The sequence below is a fragment of the Oryza glaberrima genome, chromosome 5, assembly GCF_000147395.1.
Source record: "Oryza glaberrima chromosome 5, OglaRS2, whole genome shotgun sequence".
Lineage (NCBI taxonomy): Eukaryota > Viridiplantae > Streptophyta > Magnoliopsida > Poales > Poaceae > Oryza > Oryza glaberrima.
The window spans coordinates 14,412,413-14,427,320 of NC_068330.1; the positions used below are offsets into that span (position 1 = coordinate 14,412,413).

At 42.9% G+C, this 14,908-nt stretch overlaps 2 protein-coding genes across 2 annotated transcripts; one reads left to right on the forward strand and one right to left on the reverse strand.

The window, feature by feature from the left end:
• The first annotated feature begins 5,932 nt into the window (after positions 1-5,932).
• LOC127774442 (WAT1-related protein At1g09380-like) lies at positions 5,933-12,522 on the forward strand. The gene is made up of 7 exons (XM_052300695.1): positions 5,933-6,366; positions 7,970-8,032; positions 8,567-8,683; positions 8,953-9,217; positions 9,448-9,606; positions 9,897-10,048; positions 12,041-12,522. The coding sequence occupies exons 1-7, from the start codon at positions 6,086-6,088 to the stop codon at positions 12,174-12,176; spliced, it is 1,173 nt and encodes a 390-aa protein (XP_052156655.1). The 5' UTR covers positions 5,933-6,085; the 3' UTR covers positions 12,177-12,522.
• Positions 10,347-11,513, reverse strand: LOC127774443 (uncharacterized). Its single transcript, XM_052300696.1, has 2 exons — positions 10,837-11,513; positions 10,347-10,754 (listed from the first exon to the last, which is right to left on the reverse strand). Exons 1-2 carry the CDS (start codon positions 11,039-11,041, stop codon positions 10,549-10,551), a joined length of 411 nt encoding a protein of 136 aa, XP_052156656.1. The 5' UTR covers positions 11,042-11,513; the 3' UTR covers positions 10,347-10,548.
• Positions 12,523-14,908: the final 2,386 nt, after the last annotated feature.

Below are 14,908 nucleotides of genomic sequence, written 5' to 3' on the forward strand. Positions count from 1 at the left end.
AGAGTAGAGTAGAAGGAGTCGGAAGAATTCCGGAGTTGTCGGTAATCTTCTCCTATTTCTTTTATTCTATTTATTACTCTGAATTCAATATAATATTCTTCTTGAGTAATTTAGATTTATTTTGTGAGAATTATCTCTTGGTTAGTTCCTAAATAGCATACGGAATTATTGTTCACTATAATCAACTAAATATAATGATTGCTTTGGTGAGTTATAAACACTAAAGTAGATAGTAATTGTTTAGACGTGATGTTTAGGTAATTGTTATCCAGTAATTACTGCGTATCCCACAGTACGTTTGAGGTGGGTGTAGAGGTGGTGACAGCCCTCGAGATCACTTAAGTCCTCCCTGTCCGGGTACGTAGTAGAGCGACATCTGGGAACAGCGGGTTGCCAGTGCCTGAAGTATTGCGTTAGGATTAAAGTTATGCTTTCCCTAGACACTGTTTCTCACTAGTAAATCCTCTCTATCCTGGCCTATCATTTACTTGGTGTCCTTGGATGAACCGAAGGAAGATCTGATCACACACGTTCTCTTGGATTCGATACCCTTGGAATACTCCGTAGGAGAAGTGCTACATCGGTATATCTGTGCGCTTGCAGATTTTATCTGTGACTATAAGAAATACCAACAAGCATTTCTGGCGCCGTTGCCGGGGAAACGGTTGCTGATCATTTCCGTACCTTATTCATCCTCGTATCCTTTTTGTTTTTTTAATTCTACATCTACCCCTGCTATCCTAGAGAAGTATTCCTGTCAAACTCTTCTCGACCATGGAGCAACCGCTTTTTGAGCTGTCTGCTCCTCGGGGTGAATTCTATGAGCCACCTCCTTCATCGGAGCCCATTTATACAACTGGCTATGAAATTCATCCCGAACTAATCAGTATGGTTAGGGAAAATCCTTTTTCTGGCTTTGATCTAGAAAATCCCTACCATCATCTGCGAGACTTTGAACAAGTCTGCTCGTGCCTTAAGATTCGTGGCATGAGACAAGGAACTGTGCGGTGGAAATTGTTCCCGTTCTCTCTTTAAGAGAGAGCAAAACAATGGTACACCTCTACCGTTGGATGTGTAAACGGTAGTTGGGAAAAGTTGCGAGACAAATTCTGTCTTACCTTCTTCCCAGTTACTCGTATTACTGCCCTATGAGTAGAAATTCTCAGTTTTAAGCAAATCGAAAATGAATCAATTGGTGCAGCCTGGTCCAGATTCACTAATTTAGTGTAGTCCGGACCAACCCTATCCTTACCCGAGTATGTGCTTCTTCAACATTTCCATACGGGTTTGGATAAGGAGTCTGCATTCTATCTGGACATAATCGCTGGAGGATCGTTCATGCACAAAACGCCGTCAGAAGGAAAGACAATTTTGGACCGCATTCTAGAAAATACTTCCTTCATGACGCAACCCAATGAACCCCAGCCAGAGGCATCCGTGTCCAAGATAGAGGAACCTCTAACGATTGAGCCCCTTGCTGAACCATCTACTTCCGCTAGCTCGATTGATGAGAAGGTTCCTGAGCAGCCGTCCGTCGAGAATGAAGAAATTCAGACTCCGGATTGTGCCACAATCCTGTTCAGGGACGGTTTTGACAAAGATTATGGCAATACCTTGAACTATTTTAGCAAGAGGAAACCACTCGTTCCTTTGCCACCTCCCGATCCTATGGAACTCAGGTTCCTACGAGAAACTGTCCGGGAGTTAACATCCATAATGAGCGATGAATGGTTAAGGGAGGCAGAGCTTTCATCCGAAGTAATTCGGATAAATACCGCTCCCCGAATCATTCCTTGCCATCTGGAAGGGAACGACGTCAGTATTCTCTACAGTCTAACTGTCGGGGCCAACCTCGTTTCCGGGTCTTTTGCATTTGCTTATTTAAGCGATAAGGCAGTGACCCCGACAAACAAATTCTTCAAACATCCAAGCGGAAATATCATCAAAAGATTTGGGATTGTGCAAGATGTGCTTGTCTGCTTTGAAGACAGGGAGGCGATCTTGGATTTCCACGTCTTTGAGATCCAAGATTTTGACATCCTAATCGGGCTGCCAATTGAGCAACTTCTCATCAACACACCCCGATTAGATAGCCTCAAAATAACACTGGGAGAGACTGAATTTTCAATTCCATTCTCACGGGCAAGGATCGTCTTGACCGACCCTCTGCCAGAAATTGAGTCAACGGAAGAGGTTATTGCAGTTCCCCCTCACGAGTCTCCCGAGGCCCTTCTGGAAGATGAGGTCCCCGATTTCATCAAAGAGGAAGCGGATCCCGGTGAGACTCTCGACCTGCCGATCATGGAACCACCACCTTGGCCTCCGCTTGAGCTTAAACCTCTACCCCCAGGCCTACATTATGCTTTCTTACACCATGACAGAGAGGCCCCTGTCATAATCAGTGACAAGCTCTTTGAAGACGAGACTCAACGTCTTCTCGCCGTGTTGGAAAAGCATTGTTCTGTTCTTGGCTACTTGCTTCAAGATCCTAAGGGGATTAATCCCGCGCTCTGCACCCATCGTATTCCTATTGACCCCGAGAGTACTCCCTCTAGGGAACCTCAACGATGGCTCAATAATGCAATGCGAGAAGTTGTAAAGAAAGAAGTCTTGAAACTCCTGCATGTCGGGATTATCTATCCCGTACCATACAGTGAGTGGGTTAGCCCAGTCCAGGTTGTGCCAAAGAAGGGAGAGATAATGGTCGTTGCAAATGCTCAAAATGAACTAATTCCACAACGAACCGTAACCGAATAGAGGATGTGCATCGATTACAGGAAACTTAACAAGGCTACAAAAAAGGATCATTTCCCGCTACCCTTCATTGATGAAATGTTGGAACGGCTGGAAAATCATTCCTTTTTCTGTTTCCTTGATGGGTATTCCGGGTATCATCAAATTCCTATCCATCCAGAGGACCAAAGTAAGACTACGTTCACATGTCCATATGGCACCTATGCATACCGTAGGATGTCTTTCGGACTGTGCAACACTCCTGCATCTTTCTAAAGATGTATGATGTCTAATACATCATGGAAGTCTTCATGGATGACTTCTTGGTCTATGGAAAAACTTTCGGTCATTATCTGCAGAACTTAGACAAAGTCTTACAACGATGCCAAGAAAAGGACCTGGTGCTTAATTGGGAAAAGTGCCATTTCATGGTCCGTGAAGGAATAGTTCTTGGTCATCGAGTGTCCGAACGAGGAATCGAAGTTGATCGTGCTAAAATTGATGTTATAGATCAGCTTCCTCCTCCCGTGAACATCAAAGGAATCCGCAGCTTCTTGGGACATGCCAGCTTTTATAGAAGGTTCATCGAGGACTTTTCTACAATCGTCAGACCTCAGACCAATCTACTAGCCAAGGATGCGCCCTTTGAGTTCGATGACGCGTGCCTAGTTGGTCCCACCTAACCACTCTCTCCATCTTTTTTCCCTGGCAGTCAACCTTATCCTCATTTCCAACCATTCATTTTCCTCTCTTCTGTCCCCATATTCACCAGAGCAACTAGCTATGGAGAGACCTACGCCGATGGCCAGCAAGGGCGACGACTCATCTTGTTGTCCGCCGCATTGCTAGGACACGATAGGGCGGCGTATTGACATCCACCACCCACCGGCATCTCACTAGCGTCGTCTCCCCGTCGAATTAGCTATTACGTTGATCTAATGGGCACCGGATCCAGGGGAGTCGACACCGGCCATGAAGGGAGCAGCTCAGTGTTAGCTTGCTTGACAATGGCGCGGTGAGCTCGGCCTCATCTTCGTCAACAATAGGAGAAGGCAATAGAGAGTCTTCGTGGAGTATAGGTAAGCAAAGTGGGGGGTGGCATCGATCCCGGCATCAACATGGTGGCCTACCTACCACTGGAGAAGAAGAATAAATAGATCTAGGCTGCTTTTTTCTTTTTATATGTTTCAGCTTAACATATTGGATGTTTAATTAGTTTAGACTAAAATGTTGCAGTGGTTGTTTTTTTAATCATCTGCATGTTTCAGTAGCTCAAAATTGGTGTTTCATTTGTTGTAAGAAAATGTTTCAGTATTGATTGGATTGTGTATCATAATTTAAAATTGTTGAAACATATATCTTTTTTTATGTTGAAACATGTTTTTTCAACAGCTGAAACATTTTTTTCATATGATGAATCATTTTTTCTCCATATTGTGTTGAAATATTTTCCCATCAAAAGATGAAACATGTGAAACACTTTGAAACAAATGTCATGCAACACTGTCCGACGTTATGCAAAACATTGGATGTCCGATCCATAGTCCTCTCCAGTATTAGTGGCTGGGATATGCCCCTTTGAGTATCCGCATGACGTCGACGTTCACATATTGAGTGTCATTAAATGAGTGAAGTGTTAGCCACACGAGCACTCGAAGGGGGTATGTGATAGTTTTGAACCTATATGATATAGTCTTGGAATTTAGATGTGCATTTTCAAAGTTTAAGAACCTAGATAACATGACGTGATAAGTTTAATTAAGGGCTGCCAATGCATTATACTCTTATTTTAATTTCATATCAATTTGGCTACTGTATAATCAAATATTTGTCAATGCGAATTTTTAACTGGAAACCAATCACAACCATCATCTATTTAATTTATTTGTCTATTTTTTCATACCAACCAATCATACTATTCCTCATTCAAATCTTCCTACTTTCATAATCCATGCGCAAAACCTCAAAGTGCTTATGTTTTGAATGAAGTAAGTAAGTTAAATATTAGAATCCTAAGAGAACTTCGGCGAGGAAGGAAAATAACCAAAGAGTCTCTTATTAATAGGAAAATATATAGTATTGGTGGTTAAGTAGGTAAAGTATTGAAGGATAAAATTAAACTTCTTGATTTATGGACCAAGCATGGTAGAAGAATACTATGTATAAATTAAAGATACAATAAATTTCATTAAACACACCTATTATAGTCCAAGTTGCACAAAACCACAGGTATCTTGACATGTGGCACAAACTATAGGTATTATATACTCCTAAAGTTTCACAAACCACACCATTAACTATTTTGACATACTGTTGTATTGAAATAAAAAAATGAATGTAACATTTATATAATGAATAAAATGCTCATAAATTTGAGATGTGATTGTAGAACTGAAAAGTGTACATGGTATACCAAACTCAAAATTATTAGTAATGTGGTTTTGTAAAACGTTATAACCATAATACTTGAGGTTATGTGTCATCGGCCAAAGTTTATATGGCTTTAAGAAACTTGGACCATATAATAGTTTGGATTCTATAAAATTTACTCTTAGGCCTTGTTCGGTTACACAAGGATTCAATCCGGGCCGAGAATGACAAGTATAGTAAGAAATTTAGGATATATACAACGAGAGACCGAGATTTATTCCGGGCCGGGAACCAATTTACTCATGATAGGGACAATAATAGACCGGAATCAATCCACTAGTCAAGAGGTGTGGAACTAATTCGGATGTTTTGTTATACCTAATATGAGTAAATTGGTTCCTGACCCGAAATAAATATTCCTAGTCTCTTGTTGTACCTATTATAAATTTCTTGTTATATTTATCATTACCGGTCCGGAATGAATCCCTATGTAACCGAACAAGGGCCTGAAGGTTGTTTTGGGACAAAAGTTCAAACTCTAATTGGGAATTAAGTTTAGTTACACACTGACCATGGTAACAAGCTGAGATGGAGTGAAGTGGTAGCCGGTTGCATTCCACATGCACTTCCAGTTCCACTGATGGACAGGTGGATTGAAGTTGACCGGACGATGGGAGAATGCATGCCGCATGCACACACTGATACTGATATACCGCCACGTCAATTCCAGCCACCAACCCATCTATCCCTACCTTCGTCCGTTTCTGCGCCCCATATATCATCTCTCTCTCTCTCTCTCTCGATCTCTCCCCCCGCTATTTATACCACCGCAAGCTCAATCAATCGCTCGCCTCTCGCACACTCCCATCCTCGATCGACTCGTCGCGTCTCACTTTTCTTCTTAATTTCCATTTCGTATCGCGTCGATCGATCGATCGATCGTGCCCCTAGCTCTAGCTATAGCTAGCAAAGCAAAATATACATGGCGTCGCCGGCGAGGACGGGAGAGGCCGCCGTCGTGGTGGTCGGCGTGGCCGAGCAGGAGGCGGCGGTAGTAGAGCAGCAGCGGGAGGAGGAGGAGCAGGCGGCGGCGGCGGTGCTGCTGCCGGTGGGGATGGTGATGGTGCAGGTGTTCACCGCGGTGACGCTGCTCCTGTCGGAGCTCGCGCTCGGCGCCGGCGCCGCGCGGCCGCTCGTCCTCCTCGTCTACCGCAACCTCGTCGGCGCCGCCGCCGTCGCGCCGCTCGCCGTCCTCTTCGAAAGGTCCAGTAAATGCCACATTATCTCTCTCTCTCTCTCTCTCTCTCTCTCTCTCTCTCTCTCTCTTTCTTCTTTGTTAATTACCACCAATAATCCAGTATCATACGTGTACATATAAATTAGTACACATTGCTGAAATATTATCACTTTAATTAATAAATTATTTTGTCTCATGCATGCATCTATATACAGTATATATCTTGCTTCTGTTTTCTTCATCATCTTCGTCGTTCGCTTTACCAATGGGAGAACGTACAGCACATCGATCGGTAGAAACGATGAAAAGAAATCAAACCATTTTTTTTAAAAAAATCTAATCCACGCTTGGATCGAACGACGATTTTATTTGCCTGATCCAATTCATTTACTATATGAGAAATTGAGAATTAAAGAGAGAGGTGCTTTGGAAACTCGTGGGAAATGTGCGAAATCTCAGTGCCAGCCGTGAGCAAAGACATAGTATAGCATTCATGCCTTCTAATTAATTGATTCATTCCAAAAAGAAATAATAAATATATTTAATTGCACTACTGGAGTAATACTATACATGGCTTACGCTATTATCTTTGTCTATATATGTTTCTTTGTACGTATACTACCAGTCGAGGAAAGTTCGAGAGCATTCGTAGCTGTAGGCTACCTTTTTAGCCGCCCATCCAACTAGTTGACGATTTTAAGGTTGTATTCTTATGTCTATATTGCCAACTCACACTCTCTTCTTTTTGTGTGCATACTTCCCAAACGGTTAAACATTATATTTTTTATAGAAAAATTACTTTAAAACTATATTAATGTAATTTTTAAGTTTTTTACTAATACATAATTAATTATGTGCTAATACATCCTATCGTTTCGTGTGTCAAAAACAGCCTAAAGAAAGAAAAATTGCAAGAAAAGAAAAGAGCCAATTGACTTGGCTGGATACGGACAAATATCATATCACTGCATGTGTCAAACACTCAACAGAAACACTAAGTTAGAAAGAGACAAAAAAATGACTTGAATTCAGCCCTGCATTGTATGGTCGCCGCATATGTAGGTGGAGTGAAACCATGGGCCGTCCTCTTGATGATCACCTCTTTTGCTCTTAATTGCATCAATAATATGTAAACACGCAAAAGCTCGTGACGCATCAGGCCGTTTGATTTCTACATCTAGCCAAATGGTGATAGATAAATAAATATGGAGAAATTAAAGGGGAAGTATATATAGATATAGAGGACATATGCATCTAAAGTTATTCTAAATGTAATTAACGTATACTCATCTTGTAGAACTTTTGATAATGGAGTCTAGAACTAACTATAAACCAGGCACATTATATATATTTATATCATCTAAAGATGACATGCCTCAAATTTAGATGAACTTTATGGCTTCTAAAGATATACCATGATGCAATAGAAATTTATTAGTTTTGACGATGTATGGAAGCAATACTTAAAAATGACCACACTTATTTATTTCTGGGGTGAGTATTGGACAAATATATATGTAGCGATGTACAATGCATTGGTGTGTGGAAAAATGTATGCTACTCGTTTATAGATTTATGTGCTTGTATTTCTGGTTTTCTACCTGTGCTTCCTTCTTCTGTATGTTTCAGAGGAATGATGAAAAAGATGAACGCCGTAGTGTGTGGCTGGATTTCGATCAACGCAACGTTCGGGTTAGCACTGTTATACTCAACAACAAGGCTAAGTTTTTACTTGTCATGCTCAACATTATTCTCTTATATATGATCGCAAAATTTGCATTAAATTATAACTTTTTCAGACAGAGATTTTTTTTTATTCTAGCCTCTGCATAATAAGGCCTACATTCAACCGTCCACTACTAATATCACACAGTTTTACCTCTTTTTTTTTGGGAGGAAAAGTTTTACTGTTTTAGCCATATGCTATACCAATGCTACTCCAAGCTTGAATGATACCAATGCTACTCCAAGCTTGAATGAAAACCATCTAAAGCACAAAAGCTATTAATTGCATCCATGCATGCTTGAAATATCCTTCCATCACCATCGTCTCCGAATGCTATATGCCGCCACCTTGTCTGTTCCCTTAGCGACTCCTTTTGTAGCAAAAACCAAAAGTGAATTGCCCTTTTATTTAAGAAATTAAAAAACCAAACCTCACAATATAATTTCCTCTATGTTTTGAAACTAACATTTTGAAACTAACAACCTTTTGATAATTTGTAGAGTTCTATTGGCAACAGGGATGTACTACTACGGTCTGCGTGACACCAACGCCGCCTATTCCGCCAACTTTCTGAATCTCATCCCTATCATCACTTTCATTATCGCCGTTATTTTCCGGTACATTTCTTTTTACTATGCACAATATATAATTTTTTTAAAAAAAAACTTAACAACACACATATATAAACTATATATAGAAGTATGACATCATATATACTTTTTAAATTTACCTCGTGATATATATTAATACTAAAATATACAATTAATACTCACCATATACAAGGTACTAATAGACAAAATAATTAATCAACAGTTGTCATGTCAAGATATGGTGACATACAACATATATTTGCAATTTTTCATCCTTTTTTTTCTTTTTCATCTAGTGCTGAGAAGCTGGCGATAGCAAGCTGCGCCGGCAAGATGAAGGTCCTGGGCACGGTCCTGTCCGTGAGCGGCACGATGGTCGTCAGCCTCTTCAGGGGTCAGCTGCTGCACCTCTGGCCCACCCACCTGCTGCGCCTCGGATCCCATGCCGCCGCGGCGGCGCCGCCGTCGTCGTCGTCGTCGAGCCCCGCCGGCACGACGATCTCCGGCACACTGCTACTGTGCGGCAGCTGCCTGAGCTACGCCTTGTGGTTCATCGTGCAGGTTAATTAGCATTATTAATTAATCGATTTGAGTCTTTTGGCATATGGAAATGCATGTTTGATCATAGCTGTATATAGGATCTAATTTCTTCCTATATATATATATATATGATAGTTTGGCGCACACAAAAAAAATGTTTTGCAAAAATATCTATATCCAAGTAATGTTCACTAGCTATACTGCAAATTAATTTTGCAAAAACTAATTTGCAAAAACACTGATGAATTCAGGCGAAGCTAGCCAAGGTGTTCCCGTCCAAGTACTGGGCGACGGTGCTGACATGCCTGTCAGGGAGCCTGCAGGCACTCGTCGCCGGCGTCTTGACCACCGGCGACTGGTCGGAGTGGAAGCTCAGCTGGGACCTGCGCCTTCTCGCCGTCGCCTACTCGGTATGTATATGCTCCCTCACTCCAAAAAAATAAAAATCTAATTATAGGATATATATGTGTGTCCATATTCATCCTACAATTAGATTTTTTTTTCCGAGGGAGTATATGCCTTAGTTGCATTATATCGATAATTCATAGTCGTTTTGTTGACTTCAGTCGTAATAATAGTAATTTTTAGATAATGAATCATAATAATAATTGGTCATAGCTTCCTTAAAGTAAAGGTTAGAACGAATTTTCCGTTATCTAAAAGAAATTATCGATGTATCATGCAATTCGTGGTGTGGCAGGGGGTGTTCAACACCGGTATCACCTTCGTGCTCATCTCGTGGGCGATCACGCGTCGCGGGCCAATCTACCCTTCCATGTTCAACTCGCTCTCGCTCATCATCACCACCGTCATGGACTCACTGCTGCTCAGCGCAAACATCTATCTAGGAAGGTATAACTATCATAAGCTAGTACTCCCTCCGTCCCTAAATATTTAACGCCGTTGACTTTTTTAAACATGTTTGACTGTTCATCTTATTCAAAACAATTTAAATAATTATTAATATTTTCCCTATCATTTGATTCATTGTTAAATATACTTTTATATATACATATAGCTTTACCTATTTCAAAAAAAATTTGAATAAGACGAACGGTCAAACATATGCTAAAAAATCAACGGTGTCAAATATTTAGGAACGAAGGAAGTATATAACTACAGGAAAACATAATTTTTTTTGGCAGCCAGTTAATTTTCTTGGCGACTAAAGCAAAGCCGCCAATATTACTCATTATCTTGATGGTCATATATATGTGGCAAATTTTGCTACAGGACACTGCTTATGTGTGGTTTTAGCCCTAAGACACTGCCCAAACTCACTTTTGGGAAAAAAACACTTCATAAATGTGGTAATTTGCTGGTGGACACTACGCCAATTAAAATAATAATTTCTAGCTAAAGAGGAGAGAGAAAGCGCATGAAAGTTCTAAAATGTCCTTGGGCCCACATGTCATATCTTCCATCTCCCTATCCCCTCCTCCCACACTTCCATGGCCGATGCCGTTGCAATCGCCGGCGCCGCCCCATGTCTGTCGCACCTGGAAGGAGACGGCGGCGTACTTGTCCATGCTCGCCATCACGTCCGAGGTCATGTACCCTGCAACAACAACCCAGGTGTTGGCTTGATGAATTAGGAGCTGAGACCACAAAAGCGTGTCCAGTGATTTCGATTGAGGTACCTGAGCTGTCCATGGTGGCGTAGACGGGGCGGGGGCGGCGAGCGTGGAGCAGCACGAGCGTGTCACCGCTGGAGGAGGAGACGACGTTTGGCGAGGCACCAGGTGAGCGCGTGCGTGCTCTCCTCGCTCTCGTCCACGGCCACCACGATCCGTCACCCGGGAGCCTCAGCCGCAGCAGCAGCATGGTCGGCAGCAGCACCATCATCGGGAACAGACCACACCATCACTCTCGATAGCTAGAGCGAACGAACGATGAGATCGATGAATCGGGAAATTGGTTGGAGAACTGAGAAATGCAGACGATGAGTTGATCTGCCGATTTAATGGAGGGAAGAAGACGACGAGCCGTCACGCTTGCCGATCTGGTGGCGCGGGGCGGTGGGGCGTCCTGTGGGTTTCTGCGAGGTGGGGGGGAGCTCGTCGACCGGCCGTGTGCGCGGGGAGATCCTGGTCCTCGTCCTGGTCGGTGCGCGCGGGAGAGGAGCTCGCTGGCCAGCCGTGCGCGGGGGGGATAGTTGTCGGCCGACCATGTGCGGGGGGAAGAGATCGATAGCCGGTCGCGCCCGGGGAGAGGAGTCGTCGGCCGGCCACACGCGGGGGAAGGACCTCGCCGGCTAGCGCCGCGCAGGGAGAGGAGTTCCCGGCTAGCCGCACGCGTGAAGAGGAGTCGTCGGCCGGCCACCATCATCCCCTCAGCCGTGTCGGATAGGGATAGAGAGAAGAGAGATGGAAGACATGGCTTGTGGGCCCAAGGGTATTTTAGAACTTTCACGTGATTTCTCCCTCCTCTTTAATCGAAAATTATTATTTTAATCGGCGCGGTGTCCACTGCCAAATTACCATGTTTATGGAGTGTTTTCCTCTAAAAGTGAGTTTGGGCAATATCCTAAGACTAAAACCACACATAAGCGGTGTCTTGTAGTAAAATTTCCCTATATATATACCTCGATTCCTTTTTTTAATAATAGAATAACACATCCCGGCATTTACTCATCAGAGTTACAGCCAATTATTACAAAATAACACCCAAACACTGAGTATCTCGATTCCCTATACTACATAGCATATATATTACTCTCACTGCTAGCTATATATATGTCATGTATATTACTTATTACTAAGTGCAGGGTAGGAAATACGGAAAATATATGAATACGCCGTGTTTAATCTGAGACTTTTTTTTTTCTTAACTATTTTTGTGTAGCGTGATCGGGGCACTGCTGATCATTGTGGGGCTCTACGCGTTCCTGTGGGGAACAGGACAGGAGCTGCAGCTGAAGGCGTCTGGAGTGAAGCAGGAGAGGCACAAGGCCGCCGGCGACGATGATCCGGAGATATAGACGGACAACAAAATTAATTAATGAAATGGCATAGAGAAATAATTACTATACATACTTATACATTATTATAGGAGCTAGTAATAACGAGTTACTAGCTAGGTACCATGATTTCAATATCATCAAGTGAACTAGTAGCTAGCTTAGGTTACTGAAGGAATAAAAACTCACTCGCATTCGTGCATCTATATGCATAGGGCCGTCCTGAGGTTTTGGTGGCCCGGGACAGAACTAAACTAAAATGGGTCATTTTTGCTCTGTTGTATTTATCATCTGATGATGATGAAGTGGGGATGCATTACTTAGTGTATATCATACATTGATCCATCAGTCGAATATTCAAATTATCATTCCCATCATACTATAATTTGATCAGTTTCTTCGATCATTACATGCACGCTCATGTTAGTGTGAATTAGATGGGTGTAAATTGATTAATTTGCATACCAGCCATTGCTTTAAGCGCTGCTATCTTGGAATAGCTTGCATCCATTTATCATATGATCTTTGCGCCTTCACTTTTTTATGCACTACTCTTAACCAATTTATGTTTCATACACTACTGGAGAAACCATCTTTGGTCGGTTGCCCAAAAACCACAACAGTTCTGGTTACTTAAAAATCCGGGACTAGAAAGCATTTTTAGTCCCGGTTTAAAAGCATAATGGGACTGTGTGATTTTTAGTCCCGGTTGATTCCATGTCAAGCCGTGTCAGGGCGCCCGGGATTTTTATTCCCCTAACTTTAGTCCCGGTTGGTATTACTAACCGGGAATAAAAATCAAAACGCTCTATATAATCCCTAATACTTATCCTCTTCTCTCGTCCTCACAAACTCCTCTCTCCTCTGTCTCTTTTTCCTCTAACTATCCTTATCTCTTTCCTTACTCTAACTCCTTATCTCTTTCCCCTATCTGTTTCTCAGCGTAGCAGCGGCTGGGAGCGAGCACATGATGAGGACGTCGGGCAATCGGCGGCGGAGGGCCGGCCTGCCGGGTGGCGGCCGGGCGCGCGAGGAGGAGGCCGGGCGGCGGCCGAGCGCACAAGGAGGGGCGCCGCGGAGGGCCAGGCGGCGGCCGGGCGCGTGAGGAGGAGGCCGGGAGGCAGCCAGGCGCACAAGAAGGGGCGCCGCGGAGGGCCAGGCGGTGGCCGGGTGCACGAGGAGGAGGCGGGGTTGTCGGCGGCCGGGCTGGGGATTTTAGGATTTGTGATGAAACTTTTGTTGAGAATTTGTGATGTATTTGACTGTGATGTGAATATGTGATGTTTTTTTAGAATTTGTGATATATGATATGTGATTCGGAGATGATTTGGGGGTTTCACAATTTGGGGATGTTTTGGAAATGGAGTGAAATCAATATGCAAGGAGTTAAAAACAATGAAAAAAAACTGCCAATCAGGACCTGGCCTCTTCCATCTTCAGTCCCAGTAACACCAACAGGGACTAAATATGGATCTTTAGTCCCGGTTATTTCACCTGGGATTAAAGATAGCTATCTTTAGTGCTGGATTCGTAGTCCCGGTTGTATAATCGGGACTACAAGGGGGTTACAAACCGGGGTTAAAAACTCTTTCTCCAGCAGTGATATTTGACACATTGTTTTTCATTTTGTAATGTGCCCTTGTTTCTTATATATAGAAGATTGATTGAAAAATTTGACAAAGTTAGATATCATGCATGCATATCAACTTACATATCGTATTGTATCATGTACTTCAAAGATCGAACAAGACCGAACAAACCTACCATAAGAGGGTGAATGGTAGGAATACCAAAAACTTTCTATGGAAATAAAAGTTACCTTCAAACTTGACGAAGTCGTAGGCGTAGGCGATTTGACCTCCATGTGCACACAGGTCGGACCTCCCCTATGCCGTCAGTCTGACCGATGTTATCCGGCCAATCGGACCGTAGCCTCCCTCTGCTACCTTCTCGCCACCACCGGTCTGACCGGTTCCTTGCCACCGGTTAGACCATCGCCATGCCTCCGGTTAGACCGTCCTATGAACTCCGGTCAAACCGTCTGATCTAGAAAAACATATATCGATGAAACTCTTGAAAGTAGATCAACTTTATTACATCGATATGTGTTTACAAAGTGCATCTAAAGCACTCCTCTCTCAACTCATGAACTATGATTGAAACCTCAAAGAAAATCTTAATTTTTCTCTTCCAAAAAGTCGATATCTTCTAGCTTTAATCCATCATATATTTACACCCACAACGTGGTTGCCCCTAGCCACGAATCCAATGAAAACTAGGACTCCTAATCACGTAGGAAACCTATCAGACTTGGGAAACAACATCCCCGTACAACTCTACATTTCCAATCTTTCCAAACTTAGACTCCAACCTTCACCTCCACGTGCATTGTTCTCTAGCCTGAACATCCCACATGATATCCTTGACCGTCTGAACCTTAACTTCTCCCAAGCCTAGTCCTGATCCATCACCGGCTATATTCCCATAGCCTCAAGCAACACCTGCCCATGAGCAACAAAGAAACTCCATATCCTAGTACAAGTTTGCACCAACTTGACTCACATCAGCACACAATAGTATCGTATACGAACATAAACCATCTAGAAATCATAAACATGAAGCAATCTGGAAATTCCACGAAAACTACCTGAAACCGACTCTCTCCTGGAGCCTGCCAGTTTGACCGTCGGACTACCTGGTCAGACCACCCAATCACCACCGGTCTGACTAGCCACCAATGCCGACAACTGAAA

What these genes read in the sequence shown, in the direction of transcription:
- LOC127774442 (XM_052300695.1), top strand. Translation starts at nt 6,086, where the DNA reads ATGGCGTCGCCGGCGAGGACGGGAGAGGCCGCCGTCGTGGTGGTCGGC. An exon ending in CTCGCCGTCCTCTTCGAAAG is followed by an intron (nt 6,367 to 7,969) that starts GTCCAGTAAATG and finishes TGTATGTTTCAG; the next exon opens with AGGAATGATGAAAAAGATGA. An exon ending in TCGATCAACGCAACGTTCGG is followed by an intron (nt 8,033 to 8,566) that starts GTTAGCACTGTT and finishes GATAATTTGTAG; the next exon opens with AGTTCTATTGGCAACAGGGA.
- LOC127774443 (XM_052300696.1), bottom strand. Translation starts at nt 11,041, where the DNA reads ATGATGGTGCTGCTGCCGACCATGCTGCTGCTGCGGCTGAGGCTCCCG. An exon ending in CGCCACCATGGACAGCTCAG is followed by an intron (nt 10,755 to 10,836) that starts GTACCTCAATCG and finishes TTGTTGTTGCAG; the next exon opens with GGTACATGACCTCGGACGTG.